This window comes from Misgurnus anguillicaudatus, chromosome 22 (assembly GCF_027580225.2).
Source record: "Misgurnus anguillicaudatus chromosome 22, ASM2758022v2, whole genome shotgun sequence".
NCBI lineage: Eukaryota > Metazoa > Chordata > Actinopteri > Cypriniformes > Cobitidae > Misgurnus > Misgurnus anguillicaudatus.
Genome location: NC_073358.2, coordinates 28,547,166 through 28,566,690, shown reverse-complemented (window position 1 = coordinate 28,566,690; position 19,525 = coordinate 28,547,166). Strand labels below are relative to the sequence as shown.

General features: G+C 37.1%; 1 protein-coding gene across 4 annotated transcripts in view; it reads left to right on the top strand.

Moving 5' to 3' along the window:
• eda (ectodysplasin A) overlaps window positions 1-19,525 on the top strand; it is a 53,846-nt gene that overhangs the window by 26,877 nt on the left and 7,444 nt on the right. For all 4 annotated transcript variants that reach the window (XM_055199687.2, XM_055199685.2, XM_055199686.2 and 1 more), the window contains exon 2: window positions 12,914-12,974. In XM_055199687.2, coding sequence (XP_055055662.1) covers window positions 12,914-12,974 — 61 coding nt within the window. The remainder of the gene's footprint in view (window positions 1-12,913; window positions 12,975-19,525) is intronic.

Genomic DNA, 19,525 nt, shown 5'->3' with positions numbered 1-19,525 from the left:
GTGTGTGTTTCAGAAAATATAAGCGCTGCCAGAGAACATTGAATTTCTGATGTACTCTTTAGCCAAAGCAAGCAGAAATCTAATCAGATTGCCACGGTAACAGGATCCCTCCTCTGAGGGAATGACATCATTATCTGTTGTGAAGCTCTCTCATTTGCCAATCTCACAGAACACTTCCTACAATTTTTATATATGTTATTCATACTCTACTAGAGCATTTCCCTTGAATCTTGTTTACTATAATAACACTTAAAGCGAAAGTCCACCCTAAAACAACATTATGCTCCAACACTATATTTCATCACAAATATGTAGTTGATTGTGCTGCCATCAAATGTTCTAACTCCATATAAAAATTAAAGCTTTTAACTGCTACAGTAACGGTGATTTGACGGGTCGTCAAATCACCGGAAGAAAAATGCACAACTACATAATTCTGAACGTTCTAAATGGGGGCGGGTCTTGAGGCGAGATGATTGACAGTAGATGATAACGTTCTTTGATTGACAGCTGCACAGGATGAGCTAACGTTAGCTTGCTTTGCTCATGTTCATAATAACAACAACATTATAATAACTTTCTACGTAGTATGTTTACCGTAGTTACACAAAACAAGCAACAACTAAGCCAAATTATGTTTTAGATATTTTTACAATTTTACATAACCTGAGTCCGCGGAAAAACGCTGCCAAAAACAGTACTCGAAATCTTCCTAACGAAAGTGCCGACTGCATATTCCAATTTTCGAGTAGTGGTGTGTCAACTGAGGGTCACGTTGATGTAAAAACTCCTGGTGGCTTGAATTTGTTATCCTTACATCCACATACTGCACAGGTTCTAGTCATCTTTTATAAAGGGCTTTGGTGATTTCCCCTTCAGAGACGGTAAAAGCGGGCTAACTTCAAGTTTACTTGAGTTGATTCGAGAGCAGGTTGAATGGTAAAATAAGTTATTAGGCTTGTTCAACTTCACACAGTGCCGCAAGAATAGACAGCCGGATGACGTCAAATTACAGCGAGAGCGATTTGTGAAATCATACAAAGGAGTTTGCTTTTAAATCGCTCTCGCGGAATCTTGATGTCATCCGGCTGTCAGTTCTTGCAGCGCTGCTTGAAGTCAAACAAACCTGAAGGCTGCATCGGTCATAAGTGGGTGGAGCTAATGACTCGGTTTCACGCAGTGCATTCTGGTTAATTGAGTCCATCAAAGACCGTTACGAAAATTTGTTTTTTTTCTCATGTAAAATGCAAAATGGAAATAAATTACATGTGATAACAGACATTTTATGTCTAAAGTTTAATTCCACTTTAAGTATGTTTTCATGTGTGCCATCTACATTCTCTATATGGAATATGTAACCATAATTGATGTCGAACTTACTTTAGATGCTGGTGCTGAAGATAAAACTTATTTATTTTTAGAGTAAATTCAGGTACATTGGATCACCATAGACAGAAATACATATAGAAAGGTGGATGTATCTATAGACAGACAGCCGACAGTCAGACAGATAGAGAAAGATGTGAACTTCCGGTCTGTATTTACTTATCGGTCTGGTTAGTGGCTAAACTGATCTCTGAAGCAAATACCTTGTCAAAAATAAAAATTAAGAACATATAGCTTACATTGTATCCATTAATTTTACACAGTAACGTTAGCTCAGTGTAATAGTTTGATTTTTGCATTTGTTATCAAAAAATAAACTACTAGAAAAGGAAGTTATTGATCCTATGTGGGGTGTGTGTTTATATAAAATAAAATCTGAAAGCATTTTGCTCTTTCTGGTTGTTTCACTTATGTCTGCAAATCTCCATGGCTCACATGTAGTGATAAAATACACCTGTGGTTACTATAAGACATCTGTGTGAACTCAAAGGGGATTTTATTCATCCACTTAAAGTCACTTGGGACATGTTGATTAAAAGTAATTTTCGGGTTCATCTGCGATTTGTTTTTTAAACTGAAATGTCCATTTGTGTTTGTCCTTGGGGAGAACAGCAGGAACACATCTCAGATTTCACATTTTATGGGGGTTAAAATTTAATTTGTTTTTTTATTATAAAACTCTTGGCTTAAATAGCTGCTAATGATATCTAATGATAGTAATAATGTTCACTTCCACTTTCCCTCTATTTATTATAAACCGGTCAAAGAGGCTCTCCCTCCGGAGCCATGAGGATTAAATGCCTTGCACAAGAGTACAGTTGTGATAAAGCTCGATGTGATCTCAGAAAATTTCCTGGAATAGATCTTATGATCTTTCAGATAGAAGTTCAGATCCTTAACCACTAAACGACCACTGCCATGTTTTCGAATAGGTTGTAACCAAAGCCCATGTCTTTTGAGATCCATACCCTGATGAATCTAGCTGTTTTTTTTGGGGGGGGGTTTGACCTGAGAGCTGGTTTCTGGTTGGTGTGAATTAGCCATCTGCTTTTCTTAACTGGTTCAAACAGTGCTAACCAGCGAAACATACCAGCTGAAGATGGTCAGACATGGTTGATGATGGTCAATCAGCTAATGACCTGCTTAAACCCGCAATAAATCAGCTATTGTGTTCCAGAAAGCTAAAAAACGATCTGATGACATTGCGATGCAATTTAACACCTTCATATTTATACACTGTGTGTGTCTATATATCTCTAGAGCAGTGGTTCTCAAACGTTTCGGGCCCCCCAAAGACAATTCATGACATAAAACAATATCTCAAATTTAAAATTTGAATTGTACAAAACCATTAAATTATACAATGTAGAGCTGTTGGTTGGTAGCTACATTTTTCAGAGGTTTAATTACACAAATTTATGATAAATAAATGTATTTTATAAAATGACATAAAACTGGGGGCCCCCTTGAGAACAACTGCTCTGGTATCCCTCAGTTGGAGGGCAATATGATGTCAGCTCAGCTTTATTGGTTCAGGAGGGCTTCATTCGTTCACTACAGTGACAACAGCTAGTGTGTTCAAAGCTGAGCCAGGTATCCAGCTATATGATTGAGTCATATGTTAACCTATGTTGATGCATCATGACGTTATTTCCCCTATATTACTACCACAAACAAGATCTGTGCCTATCAGTGTTTAAGTTAGTGGTCAATGAACAATATTCAGATTATATTTTGGGCTTTTGTGGGGTCAATCTTTAACCATTTAGGAGACCATGTGTGTCCATTCTGGTATGATGAAACGCAGTGTTCCAATAACAGGGTCACAACACTATAGCTTTTTTGATGCGGATGCATTTGATTTGATATGGCTCATGTGAACTCTGATATGGTTCACAATTGGTGTAAATAGAATATACAATTATCTGATCATAAGGGCATACAATTTGAATTTTTGTTCCTGGTATGGAATCTGCCGCTTTAGCTGTGCATCCTTAAAGGTCCAGTTTTTTCTGTGTTTTTGAAGATTTCATTGTGTTTACACTGTGCGCATTATACGTATGTTCATGTTTCACAATTCACATGTAAAAAACGCTGTATTTTTCACACAATGTACTTATCTGTATAGCGCTCAAAACGGGCTGATGTCTTCCTTGTTCTATGAAGTCCCTCCTTCAGAAATGTGTATCGAGTTGTGATTGCGTAGTTTGTTTAGTGTGTTGTGATTCGATAGCAGCTTAGCTTGCCGTTAGCTTAGCTGGCGACTCACGTATTCCTGTGGGCGGAGTTTAGTCAAAAAACTGTTCTACAGATGTCATTAAAGCAGGAAGTAGAGGGCTGTAGTCCAAACTGGCCGTTCGCTGAAGGCTTTAATTCTGTTAAAGAAAATATATTGCCTGGCAGTGAACTTTGAGCTTTATCATTTTACAGGTATTATTTATGCTATTATAGCAACATTACACAATAACTGGGGTTTTAAAAATGGGATTGGAAAGAATTTGACCTTTAACTTTGTATGTTATAACTGTGTTAATCAAACATATTTAAAATTATCTGCATGTGAAAAAGGTGAAAACAGAGCCATTTTCACAAATCTCAAAGTGAGGATCAAATGGGACTTATTTTGCGCCATTTGTGACCATTTTGCATCATTAGTTCATGGGTTTGGCAATTGATATGCACACTTTTTCTATTCCCAATTTCTCTTCCCCATCATAAGCTGTCTCCGTATGCTGTTCTATCACAGCCTCTCTATCGCTGCAGTGCTAAACACCGACTGCCAATGCTAAGCAACACAGTTATTTACATAAAATATACGCTGACCTGACTTCTTTTCTGGGCGGCTGGTAAAAATAAGTAATCGTGAACGCCCTCCCGGTGACCATTATTGTAGTATAATGCGTTTCTCATTGCTGATTGCTTCTTAATAAAATGACTTTCAAAGAGCATATGACATTTAATTGTGTCTCTTTCAATCATCTGCCACACCTAACTGCCGTTGATGACACAACGCAATACTGACCCAGCTAAAACAATTTAAAAGGAGGGGTGGACCATGAAACTGACCTTAAAGGGATTGTTCACCCAAAAATGAAAATTCTTTCATCATTTACTCTCATGTTGTTACAAACCTGTATACATTTATTTGTTCTGATGAACACAAAGGAAGGTATTTTGAGAAATGTTTGTAACCAAACTGTTCGTGGACCCCATTTACTTTTGTAGTATTGTTTTTCCTACTATGGAAGTAATTAAGGTCCACGAATGGTTTGGTTACAAGCATTTCTCAAAATAGCTTCTTTGTGTTTATCAGAACAAAGACATTTATACAGGTTTGTAAAAACATGAGAGTAAATGATGACACAATTTTCATTTTTTGGTGAATTATCCCTTTAAACAATCAAATTTTATAGACCCATCACACAAAAAACTGAGCATCTCTTAAAAAAAAATCAGATTGCAGAAATCATTTAGGACTAACCATCTGAATATATGGTTAGTCCTAAATGATTTCTGCACTCTGATTTTTTTTTAAGTACTACTTAAGTATTTTCACTTTCTAAATAAAAGTAAATTTTTAAGTATTCGTATTTTATCAGTCTTTTTCATTGGAAAACATACATTCCAAAGCATATTATCATAATTTTTACTCCACTACATTTCATAATTTCAAGTTTTTGGTTTATATTTAATATTTAAGTACATTAAACATCTAGGGCCCTATTTTAACGATCTGAAACGCAAGTGCGAAGCGCAAAGCGCAAGTGACTTTGTGGGCGGATCTTGGGCGCTGTTGCTATTTTCCCGGCGGGAGAAATAACTCTTGCACCAGGCACAAATTAATAAGGGGTTGGTCTGAAGTAGGTTCATTATTCATAGGTGTGGTTTGGGCGTAACGTCAAATAAACCAATCAGAACGCTATCCAACATTCCCTTTAAACGCAAGGGCGCAAGTTCCATGGCGGGTTGCTATTATTATCACGGATTTACCAGGCACACGCGAGGAGCGGTTCACAGCCGAGGAGACCCATGTTCTTGTAAGAGCAGTCAAAGACAGAGAAGTTATTTTGTATGGTGATAGGAGAAACCCGCCCAAATCAGTGTCGGTTAAACAGGCGTGAGAGGAAATAGCCACAATTGTCTCATCAGCTGGCATCCCCATTGTTGCGCCAAGCGCTACAATGATGTCAGGAGACGGGGGAATCCCAAGCTTGCCAGCATAAATCGGGCACGCCGTGTAACGGGAGGTGGATCTGCCTCTACACATGACCTGACGCCAGCAGAGGACATCGCTGCGTCCACCCTCAACGCTGAAAGGGTTTGGGGCTTTGAAATCGGACCCAAGAAACGCAAGCAAGGTCCAACCCCAAATTACACTTACAAATCAAGTTCACATACATGAAGGTTTCTTATGAAAACATTTTAATTATTATTTACATAAATTAAACGTAATACAGCCACACAACAAACTTATGAAAATATTTTAATAGTTATTTGCATGAGAATTTTTTAACGCAGCCACACAATAAATAAAAACTATCACCACAATGCTCACAACTATGATTTCCCTTATCTCACATGTTAATATTTTTTATTGTAACAATTTATGATTTGCAAAAATAACTGTTGCATCTATGTAGATTAGATAAGCAAAGTGTGTGCGCGTTGTGCACGCTATACATTATGGTCAAGCATGCGCCCTTAAAATAGCATAATGAACCACGAGCAACGCCCCACTGACTTTAGACTAGTTTTTTTTTGGTCAGTGGCGCAATTGTTTTTTGAAACTGCAAAATAGCATCAGGGATAGTTTGCGCCGGAACACGCCTCCTTTTTTGCGCTGTTCATTCCCTAGTTTGCCGACGTGCGTCTGTGGAGGGAAAAACCCGCTGTACGACGGTGCAAAATACGAATATTATATACGTCACTGACAAAGTCAATTGCGCTGGGTGCAAGATAGGGCCCCTAGTATTTTTTTACTTTTACTTAAGTAAAAGTACTTTTGTACTTTTACTCAAGAAAAGTAAAAGTACACAATTTAATGTAATTAGGTATAAAATCAATTTTAATATGCAATATAAAAGGAATACACAGTATGATTCTATGCTTTAGAATGCAGTGAACATTTTTTAGTAAAGTACATTTTTTCCCAAGACAAACACTCTGATAAAGCACAGATGCTTGGAAAATTTACTCAAAGTACTCAAGTAGTGTCCGCCTCTGCATATATTACCATGAGTTCTTATTTAAAGCATGTTAAAAGGGTGCATGTGTGCATGCGTGGCCATTTACTTAACTATGTTTTGGGGACAAATTGGTACCAAAAAGTGAGCAAAATCTGAGCACAACCTCCCATTTATTTTTATAAATGTTATAAAAAATAATATAGTAAATAAAGTTGTATAAATTGTAATAACGCAGAAAGTTTTCTGTTAGGGTTATAGTCTGGGTTAGGTTATAGTGTGACCTTGTGTGACCGTTCTTCACAGTCTAGACCTTGCAACTTGACTCCAGTGTGAAACACAGACAGCACCTCTCCTGTCTGTCTTAAAAACGCACTCAGACATTCACACTACCACAAAACAATGCACCTCTTTCAAACTCAATGAACACCGAGCTTTTCCCATAGAAAAGAGTTACAAATGAGATTGCCAAATCAATTGTTTTTTCAAAAAAGAGATTGAATAGAGATCAAATTGAGATGTTTTTTTCTCCTGAAAAAGATTCCGTTTTTTTCAAATGTGTCTATTCAGTTTCAGAAGAGATCCAAATCTGGTCCGATTTCTCATGAGTCCATGGTCAAAAAGATGATGTAATTATCCAAGCTATTCCATACCTAGTAATATTATAGCTTTGCTCTTGCAGTAAACACACCAAAAATGTCTGCATTGTCTTAATGAGCTATGAAAGAGTCTTAATGAAAGTATTCATTTTCTCTTTGTGTAGCAACAAAGTAGGTCCTTCTATGTAAATCTTGTGAAAGATGCACTATGAGATTTATTTCTATGCATGCTGCTGAACTCCAAATGCACCAGAAGAGAAAAGTTTGAAGTGAGTCTTTCTTGAGACCACCCACAACCTGATTGGTCAAAGGTTTCATCAAGCTAAAATTGCTGCTTTTTCATCTCAATTAGCAAGCATTCGTGTGTGAATGTTGCTACAAGCATGAAGAAATGTACAATGTCATGTTTTATGTACGATCCGTTTGTCAGGACAGATACACTCACACCCTCGAACACACACATGTGCACACTTATTTATAGCGGGACTATGCTCTGTATTAGGTGTAATTCATTTCTGTTTGAAATGTATGACATGGCGTGTTGAAGAAGTTGTGTGTGTGTGTGGTCTGAACTAACAGTAGCATCTATTCCACTCGTATTTATTTTGACGTTTTCCATTCTTTCTGCCCGTCAGCTTGAGAAAAACGACCGTTTTAATCAGACTGACCACACACACATACTCGCAACACAAACAAAGTCAAACATAACACATGCATGGCAATACACAGAACCTTCTGTTCACGTTGAGTTTGTTTTTCTGAAACACTAGGGGCAATCAATTGAAAATTTTCTTCTTTGATCTCCACGTACAGATGCATAAGAAAACGCCATGCCAAATGTCCTCCGTAACGTAGTGAAATATCACAACAACTAATTTGTGAGGACATTATACTGGCCTTCACTAAGCTCATAAATTGGCCAAATCTTATGTTTTACTGTAAATTTAATGATGTGCACATGTTTCCTTGAGGGTTGGGTTTAGGGGATGTAAAGTTAGCATGATACGGAATCAAATGAGGTCTGGGAAATGACCTCAGTAATACACTTAAAAAAAAAAAGGTTCAAAATGGTTCCTCACACTGAAGCCACGAATTAATCGTTTTTGTTTGTCAAAAAACCTTTCAGTCAACAGTTCTTGAAAAAAACATTTTTATTTTTTAATATAGGATGCAGAACATTTTGGGTCATTATTAGTTCACCCCCAAAAAAATTGTATGTTCTCTGATGTTGTTCTAAACCTTTACTCTGCTAAATATAAAAGAAGATATGAAGAGTTTGGTTCCAAAATGCGATAAACGTCATTTAAAAAAAATTGTTACTGCCAAAATCAGTGTTATATCAGGTCAGTGTTTAAAAGTAAATTCTTAATTTTATGCAAAATCCGATATCCGGCATGTTATTCTGTCATCTTTTCTCCCTTTTTTCCCGAAACGCAATAAACGCCACTCCTCCTTTTCTGCAGAATGCAATAAATCCGCTCACCAAATCATTCCACGCATTGTAAACAAACAATGGCGGCGCATTGAGTACACGGAATCCTAGTTTTCCTCATCTTGTACTTTATGATCAACAAACAAACAAAAACAAAATAATACTTTTGATGGCATTGATAAACCTGTGGTGGTTTTCTGTGACAGGAAAGAAACGTAAGGCATCAACATCTAATAATTTACGCGAGAGGCACTCGGGAGACGGAAAATGCCGGTTGCTTGTTCCCCCGACAGCATCAAGCTTCTGTCATGCTAACACATTGACCCCAGGGGATCTTATGAAAAACGTTCCATTATTTTACGCAAAGCCAACGAAAATCAAGCAGGATCAAAACATTTTACAGCTGATCGCTGTGAAAAATTTTAAGCGACGACTTCCCAAGTATAACCGCAGCAATGACAGTTTTCTTAATATGACAAAGTAAGTGTTTTGGTTAATGCCATTATTAATGTTCATTTTTTTATCAGTGTATACCACGAGTTAACTAAATGAATATAACTTGGCAAAGATGAAGGCACATTTATATATTAATTCAACAGATTGATAGCATTTTGAAAAAAAAACTTCAATTTGAAAATCAAATTATGGATTTTAATTTTTTATGTTTTATAACCTAAAGATGCTATGTGAAAGTTTGTAACAGAAAATAGTGGTTTTCATCTTGTCACTTTTTTGGTATAGAAAACACGTTTTTGCCGAAATTAGTCGAAATGGATTTATTGCGTTTTGGAAGCAAACTCTTCATATTTTGATAAAAGATGGTTAGCACACATCAGTTGACGGTACCCTTTGAATTTTGAGTTTTTATTACTTTTATGTTCAACAAAATAAAGAAACATATACAGGTTTAGAACAATGACAGAGTTTTCATTTTGGAGTGACTATCCCTTTAAGGCTAAAAGTTAAAATTTGGGAGGAGCACGTTCATGTAATCTGTCCAATCACAAGCAAGAGTAGGTGTGTGTAAGATGCAACTTATCTCTGTACCACAGCAGTTCCTCCACCTCATTTTGAACTGTCCCTGATTTAGTTTATCACCATTGTTTAAAAATGACTCGTATCCCCTTCTTTGTATTTGGTCTTCTTTTTTATCCTAATTGTAAAGATCGGAAGTGTGGAGAAATATTTTCTTACATTCATAGAAACACAAACGCCCTGAGCCAGAACATAATGTCCAAAGGTTGGGACATCTTCTGGCAGGAACACGGGCCTGCCAACAGTTTCCTATTTCAGACAAACTGTGAATTGACACAGGAAGATGTTTTGTAGGTCTTAAAGTGTCATCTTACTGGTAAATACATGTGCGCACACTCTTTATCACACTCATTGTGACACACGAATTCACATTACACCCAACACACTGTAGCTTAAAGGGATAGTTTGCCCAAAAAAATTAAAATTGTGACATTTACTTCCTCTCATGATGTTACAAATCTGTATAATTTTCTTTGTCTGATGAACAAAAAGGATATCGATCAGAAGCCCCATTGTCTTTGATAGTATTCTTTTTTCCTACTATGGATGCATGGGGCTTCTGTATTGAATGTTTGGTTACAATCCTTTGTGTTCATCAGAACAAAGAAATTTATACAGGCTTGTAACAACATGAGAAATGATGACATAATTCCATTTTTTGGTGAACTATCCCTTTAAATGGTAGGGGAGAACCGGGGCAAAAGTAACGCGGGACGAAAGTAACAAAGCATTTTCTCCAAGCCCTGATAACATTTGCATCCCAAACTATGACAGCCTCTTAGGCACACAAACTCTTGACAGAGCTGACAAATATCGCATTATTTACTCACCATTTTCCACGTGTAGATCCAGAAAGGTGTTTTCAACCATGATAAGTAAATTCCTCAAGCGGTCATTCTGTTCTTATAATGCGTTGTGTTTCTGGTTTCATGTGTTAAAGTACTGATCAATCTACAGGTTATTTAGTGCTCTAACACATCCTGAAGTTTGACCTCTCTGAGTTTTTCAAAATATAAGTAAATGGTGTTTAAATGTGAGGAGATCCTGACGGGTCGAAAGTAACATTTACTGTTGTATATGGTGAAAATTTATATTATTCTAATTTGATTTAATTTAATTTTCATAGTGTTCAAACTGTTGAATTATTTTTTATTCTCAACAATTTAAGTTTGTACTGTTGGTTGCTTTTGAAACATTTGATAAAACTAAAATTTAAAATAAAAAAATTCATTATTTTTTACAAAGATTAATTCCAAAATATGTTTGCTGTTACATCTTAACGAGGTCATAGTCATGTATATTTAATAAAAACAAGTGTAACATAAAAATCTATCTTGTTTTGTTGTGTTACTTCCGTCCATGCAGGTGGGGTCGAAAGTAACAATTCACTACTTATGTTTAAAGTGAAATTATACTGAAGTCGTTTTACATTTGTTCAAAATTCCACTTGGTATTGATAGACCACACTTGTAAGTATTGACCTCAGCAAAAATATATCTCTGTCTATAATATCATCTTTTAAAATTAAGTTTTTCTGAAAAATGGTACTTTCACCCTAGCCTGGTGCAACCAGACTCTCGTACATTCATTTCATTTGTACAGAGAGTCTGGCCACGCTCCATTCCAAAGCGTTACTTCCGTTAAGGAGGGTCCTCTGTTGAAGTTTTAAACTATTGGATCTGCCCAGAGTCACTCTGAATCTGCCATAACCAATCGCTAACATTTGGTCGTGACGTATGTCACTCAGTCTGGCGCACGACCTCAACGTCTGCGTTCTTAGCCACTCCCTGCTGTTCGCTGATTGGACCTGCAGATTTTTGCCGGAGAAAACGAAACTCTACACAGCAGTCCCAGACGTTGTTCTGAATTGAAATTAAAATTAAGCGGAAGAACGTAGGAGGGCGGAGCCAGGCTACTTTCGCCCCCGCTCTCCCCTATTATTTTGTTAGCAGCACAAAGGTTGTGGGTCAAAGGTCTGGCAACTTAAAAAAAATTTAAAGACATCAAATACATACAATATGCGTAAATTATCACATAACATGAATTTCACCACAACATTTTTTTTCAACCACTGCATGACCTTGCTAACCCTGCTGTATGAGAGTGTGTGTGTCAATGGATTTAAACTATTCTCCCTTTAACAATCACAAAAGAAAAGGGAGAACCGTTGAGGATGACAATGCCAGTCTAGATGTAGTAACACAACTCTTGTGAGAAACAAAGCATGTCTTACTGACACAAATAGAGAGACATTTGCTACTGCTGCTCTCTCTTTCTCTCTCTCTCTCGCTGGCTGACCCCATTTACACCTGGCTGGCAGGTATTAAAATACTAAATTGTTTTTTGTGGGCAGATCACTCAAACCACATTAAGAGGCAGTCAAAATGCCACAATGCATGTATAGTGTAAGTGCTAATCCGTTCCGTACAACAGCGACTACTTACCTGTCAATCAACTATGTGCTAAAAATGTGTTTAAACTTTGCGATGTCTTTAAACAGAAAATATTGTTCAAAGATTAACATGCACAAAACCCTGTAAATGATATTCAGTGTCTGATATCAAGGAACAGTAATGCAGATCATGTGCAACTCATGTTATATCTTTAATGAGCTTCAGCTTAACCTCTGTCTCTAATTAGACTTTGCTAAAAATCTCTTTTTTTTCTAGGGACGAGATTTAAACTACTATATGGGTTTTCTTGGGCATGTTTTCGGATATGGTACCCTAATAATACAGTTATTGGACTGTGGTGGTTTTTAAAGTAACTTTGAGCACCTTGCATGGTATATGTCATAGTGTCATACTGTATTAAAATTGTGTGTACTTTAGTGTGTGTGTATTCAATACAGCAGTATTGCCCTGTTTTAACTTGGGTTAAGATGGAGTCAGTTCTTTCCTTATATATATATTTCCTTAAGTTCAAGCAATACTTTGTATGTGTATGTGTGTGTTTGTGTGCTTGATCATTCCAATGGAATGTCTTACAGTTGTAAATCCACAGGGTTTCTCAATCTACACACACACACACACACATAGTCTTGCAGGTTTTTCATTATGTTCAGAGCGTTGTCTTTCAGCAGAGGTGTAGTTTATGTGTAGTTTCGGTTTACATGATGACATTTACTTTATGAAGAATTGGTTTCATTGATCATGTCTTGGCTTTGACTTAATCTAGAGTGCAAATGTAAAATCCTTTGAAATGGCTCCATGAATTCATTGTATTTTTCTGTACTGTATTAAAAAAAATCTTATTCCTTCATCTCTTCATCCTCACAGGGCAGATGGAAGGATCATATGCAAGAGCTGGAAACGGTCATTCATCGCACCAAACGTTCAGGTAAAAAAAAACCTTTGTACGTGTGCTGGTATTCATGCAATTTGGAGCTTATATTAAGACAGTGTGTTGTTACGTGTGTGTATACATGTGTAAGTATAAGGTCTGTGAGATTGCCAGCATTTTTCTTTGATGTGGTTTAAAGTTCAGAGCAAGATGCATTTCCTTCATTTAATCATTCTCTCTCTCTCTCTCATCTCTCTCTCTCTCTCTCGTTCATTCCTTACATCTTACTCATTACCGGGTGATGCTGTGCTCACCAGTAGTTTATATGTGAAATCTGTCTCATTTTTCCATTGTAGTAGCTTATAACAAACCGATATTGCGTCTCTCTCGCTCGTTCTCGTGCGGCTTTGGTTACCTACTCTTCTTTCCATGGCCGTGATTGGCTCCAGTTGGCAGAGGTTTGATTGGCAGGTGGTTTTGGCTTTGATTAAGGCTGTGCAGTGACTGGCTCAGATCGGAGCTTCTACTGTTTCAACTTTTGCACCTGTGTGTGTGATGTGCCAAACTAAATACTGATACAACATAGATAACTCACACGCATAGTACACAAACACTGTTCAAATATTCAGTCTAACACATTCACATGTTTTTGATTAGCGGTGCTGAAGCCGATATGTAGCAGGGTATCAGATGACTGATATTCTGCAGATATCCTCATGTGTATGGGGGATAAGGTGCAGTCAGATGAAGATTATGACTTATTGCAACAGTTTTGTATCATCCTGAAAAGATTTGTTTTTGCAAAATGACAAACAGATGGCGTTTTGCACATCTGCTTTCTAAATAAAAAATTGTATATAAAAACTTGATTTAAAGGTGCTGTGTGTAATTTTTAGAATTATCTCTTGACAAAAATGCAATATAATATACAAAACTACATTATCATGGGTGTATAGAGACCTTTTTATAATGAATCGTTTTTGAATGTTTTTCTTATCTTAGAATGAGATGTTTTTATCTACATGCACGAGGGTCCCCTTACGTGGAAGTCGCCATTTTGTGCCACCACGTTTCTACAGAAGCCCTTAACGGACAAACATTTTTGTCTCCGACTCCGACAATGACATGTTTTTCCAGTGGCGGCTAATGTAGCTTCTCTATGCGTTTTAAATGCGAGGGGTGAGCAGTGGGCTGAGCTGTTTGTTGCAATTCGCAACCTCGCCACTAGATGCCGCTAAAATTTACACACTGCACCTTTAAACAGAAATTATTATATTGTTTTGAGGCAAATGAGATACCTGAGATGAGCATACCTTTTTAATCTTTATAATTTTTCCAAAAATGTGTTTATTTTTGAGTTTATTTGGAGCCTTTGCATAACCTATGATGCATGTATTATATTTGGATGATAGTATATGATTAAGGTGTGACAAGACACTTAATCGACGAGACGAGACACAAGATTGGGTTCACGAGAACGAGACGAGACGAGATTTTTTCATTTTAAAGAAATCCTCATAAAATAAATGAATGGGAAACTCAAATCACATAATTTCTTAATGTTGTAACTAATCTATCTTATTTTTCTAATTGATAATGAAGTATTTTGATATACACCCAAGTTAACAATAACCTTTAAAATTACATAATAATGCCGATGCAATAATGATTTGTTCAAATAAAGTATTAAAACAAGTAAACACATTACAGTAATAAGTAGCCTTTTTAATAAAAAACAGCATTATGTATTATAACAAATGCCTGCAGGGCCCGCTTCTGTTACTTTCACTTTAGAATCTAAACTTTAGAAGCTTACTTTTAACCAAACAACATTTAAATCCATTTAAATCTTTAATATTTGTCCAATTATTTACAATAGAAATACAATAGCCACTGTTATTCTTGAGCAAGAACATGCAAAGATAACATAATTAAATCTCCGAGTGATGGTTTAATCTGCTGAGACACTAGTCCCTTTCACACATACAGTCTTTACTGGTAATTTACTGTTAAATCGCAGTTAACATGTCATGTGTGAACAGAACCTTTCCGGTAAATCAGTGCTCCCAATTTACCAGTAAGACAGGTTGTAAGATTAACGGTAATTTGCCGGTAAGCGCTGTGTGTGAACGAAAAATATAGCATTACCGGCATTTAGATGACGTCAGACCGCGCTGACAGATCGGGCGGGCCAATCAGAAAGTTTTTTATACAGGTGACGCGGTTTCCCCCAGACTGTTTACGGACGTTTCCACACACATGTTGCTTAAAAGTCGAGCACACCTGAAGTTAACATCCACATTTCTTCACCAAAGTTGTTTAAAACAGCTTACCATCTAATTGCCAAATTGCCGACGTCCTTAGCACACCATCTGTGAAGCCTAATGTGCAAACGCGCAGGTTCCGTTTAACGTCGCCTAACGAAATGTTGTTTGGTCACGAGCAACTTCGCTACCGTTTGCCACAGATGTGAAAACATCAAAATACGGACCGTGGATATTAAGTCATAACCCGCCGTTTACAAATACGACACGGACAGAGCTCGCCCGCCGCGCGCCACAGGTAACTTCCGCTTTCTCTCCGAGTTTACCGGTATTTTGATACTGATGTGTGAATGATGTCTTACTGGTAAAAAGACGGAACGTCACTGCATGTGTGAACAGCACATTTTTGTGTTTACTGGTAAATTCATTCTGGTAAATTCATGGTAATTTACCAGAATTACTGTGTGAAAGAGGCTACTGTTGACACTGATCAACAGACAATCGCAACGCGTATTAACGTGGGTTCACACCAGCCGCGTTTGAGGCGTCAAAATCGCGATTCAAAAATGATTGGTTAAACGCGGCGCGTTTTTCTACGAAAGTTCAAATTTTTCAATTCACAGCATTCGCGCAATTTATACACGCGAATGAGGCAAAATCGTGTCTACCACGCCGCAACGTCTCATTTGAGCCATTAACGCGTGTCTTCACTTTGACTTAACATTGAAATCACTCGCGCTTGACGCCTCTACCAAGGCTGTTGTGAATGCAGCATTAGACGAACATTATTGGAAGCCCAAACAAAAAGCACATGCAGTAAAAGACTGAATATAAGGCATGCACACTGCACTGGAAAAAATTTAGCCAGAAACGTAACTTTATGCTGACAGTGGCCGTTTCTCAAACAGAAAGCTGCATCCTTTGGAGGTTGCATATGCAGGGTGGATACCTCATCAAGCCTGGTTTATTTCAGTTAAGTGAGCATTACATTCGCAAGTCAGAAGCATATTACAACAATTTACGATTAACTTAATATTATAGTAAACTTTATAATTGTTAATATTCCGTAACAAGACAGTTTTTATGAAGTATGTCTACAAATGCGACCTCCAAAGAATGCAGCCTTTTGTTTGAGAAGCGGCCAGCATTTCACCTCCACGAGAAATCTCGTGGCATAATTAATTTCGCGATACATATTTAATCTCGCAAGATCTCGTCACAGCCCTAATTAAAAGCCAAAGTGCATAATGACTGAGATTATTTCCATTGGATCATTTGCATCAAATAACTGTGATCCGTGTGTTGAGAAATTGTAATGTGAACACCATGTGAGATTTCCCATTTCCATTTAGAAGTCATTTTTTGTGATTTTCCTACAAAAAAATTATTCTCCGTAATGAAAAGAACATTCTGAGAAAATGTAACCTTGATATTTTTAATATTGACTGATTCAGAGAGAGCTGACTATGTGTTAATCCACAGCTTTATTGATTAAAAAATATCTACATTTTATCAAATTGTAACCTATAAAAAACCTCTGTTACACAATCACCTCAGATCAAAATTGTCATTTGCGTTGGCTAGCATTTGATCCATTCCACTGCGAAGGCCAAGAGTGTCCGTCCCACCAACTAATCGATGATATTAACCAGGTTGGATGTTATCAGAGGGTCGGCGAGGAGTTGAGTCACTGACCCCCTCCAGGATACGTGGTCGCGTGCAACGGCTCTCTCTGATTCTCCGGCAACTGCGTAAATGGTGCTCAGGCCTCAAAATCGGCTAATGGGACGCCGGCCTAAGATAATGTCTGGCAGGAACCACCGTGGCGTGAACCAACAACATTAATGCTGCCAGTGCTGTAAATGTCTACACACACAAATAAGTTTGTTGAATCGCATCCGGACATGCACACTGCTAGCACCAGAAGGAAGATCTGTTACAGAGATCTGACGATGCATACAACAGACCTGTTTAATGGACGTCCAAATCCCTCCAGTTATAGAGGTTAGACGTTAATCGAATACAACATCAAACTCAAATGTCTAATGGAAATGAGTTTGTGAGCTGAACCATAAAGCGATAAAGTGTCATGAAAACAGAACTGGACAGTTGCGTGAACAGCCATGTGTTTTATTGATTGGTCCCTTTGAGGTTGTGTACATTAAGAAGCGATCAAACATTGATCCCAGAGGTTTAAGTTCAGGGATCTGCCCTTAAGCTCCTCAAGCATTAAAATCTAATCACGTCTTTCCGCAGACATCGGATCCTTTTGAAGAATCCGTCTAAAGATGTCTTTTTCAAATTAGTTCATCTGTATGCTATCTTTGTGAAGACACTCATAGACGTAATCCAATCCTTACCCCCTTACAATTACCCTAACCATAACCCAATTCAAACCCCAATCCTAAACCCAAGTCTTAGCCCTTTAAAGGGGTGCCAGAAAGTAAGGACTGTCTTTGTCCTCACTCCAATGGTCTTACAAAAAATTGGTTTTCAAAAAGATAGATGTACAAGTACACACACACACCCATTCAGGTGTGCTGCAGATGAATATAGAAAACAATGCCTGTAATATGCTGAGCAGTAAGTCAGATTCGGATCCAGACAGCAGAACGGATCAAGCCCTAAAAAATCCCAAAACATGCTTTATGGATATTGCATACGTACCAGTGAGTGTATTTAAAACTATAGACCATATTTATTTATCATTTTGAACACACACTACATGCATTGTAGTTGTTTTAAAAGGCTTAATACAAAATGTTCATGGAATTTTCATGGAAAATGAATATATCAGGTTGTATTAATGTGTGAGTTACTCCATCTAGTGTCAAACTGTGTGTGCAAAACCAGTCCAAAACCACCTTTTTTATTGCATATTAGTGATTAAAGTGAGATAAGTTATAGTCTGGTTCTCAAACTGGGGGCCAGGCGGACACGAAACGGTGCCAGAGGGCCCATTTTTATGACATTTTATGAAATACTAATTTTTCATAATTTCTGTCTAATTAAACCTCAGAAAAATAAGCCTACTAACAAACAGCACGGTATAATTTAATATGTTTTGTTTAATTTAAATTTTAAGTTTTATATCATTAATTTTTCTTTGGGGGGCCCAAATTAGCAAAAAATGTGCAAATGTTGCAGATGATTTTAATGTTACTGGAAAATCAATATTATGTAATTATGAGTTTTACATTTAACTTTCTATTCGTGCATGTGTATGATATTTGATATGCAAATTTAATAAGATGTTCATGCAATAATAAGCCATTTTATAGGACTTCCCGCACTTCATACTGTCTCTTTTTCTAATTCTCAGATTCACGGGTCAGAACATTTACACTTGAACTTACACAAACTCAAACACTTTGTTGCTTTTGGCTTCATAAACATGCACTTGTGAATGTACAGATGGTGGTCGGCGCGTATGTGAGTGCAGCTGGATGTTTGGTGTGAAATATGGTTCCAATAATGGCTGTCTTTGATGCTAATTTGTTCCATTCATTAAAGACTTTTAACACTCGTTCTTTTTTCCCATTTAAAACAAACACAGGCATACCACTGTCAAGTAACTCCCTCGAAATTCTTTAAACGTACATGGTTTTCATGTAGGCCAACGCGCACACATGCAGACAGTTAAAAGCAGTTATTTCAGCAGTTAAAAGCTCTCATTACTGCGCTTATCACATTCTTAAGCTTTGATTGTTTGACATGTTGTTTGGCTCAATCACGTCAGCCTTAACATATGAAAATCTTTTATCAAAAAATTCAGCTTCAATGTGAATGAAAAATTTGGCTGGGGATCTGAGCACTCGAGGTTCACCATCACCAGCAGAGGGAGTTTTGTCAAACCAGTGGTGGTGTAGATTTAGAAAACCTGTGATAATCACTTCAAGAAAACCACTTGATGTGATTCTGTTGTTCAATTTAGGATTTATTTGATACATGACAGGCTCAGGTTAGGCTCTTATCTGTGGTTAAAATACAAATATTTTGTATAGCATTGTTTTGTAAACATTTTTGATTTTGGCAATAGTGGTTTAGATTATGTAAATATTAAAAGGCTTTAAAGTACGCAAAATGAGCAAAAAGTGGTGCATTGCTCAGTGGTTCTCAAACTGGGGACCGGTGCCAGGGGGACCGGTGCCAGGGGGACCCAGTTTTATGACATTTTATAAAATAAATAAAATTTATCATAAATTCTGTGTATTTAAACCTCAGAAAAATAAGGCTTCCAACCAACAGCACTACATTGTATCATTTAACATGTTTTGTTTAATTCAAATTTTAAGTTTAGAATGTTTTGACAAAAAAAACATTGCAGGATTTTTCTAATTTTAA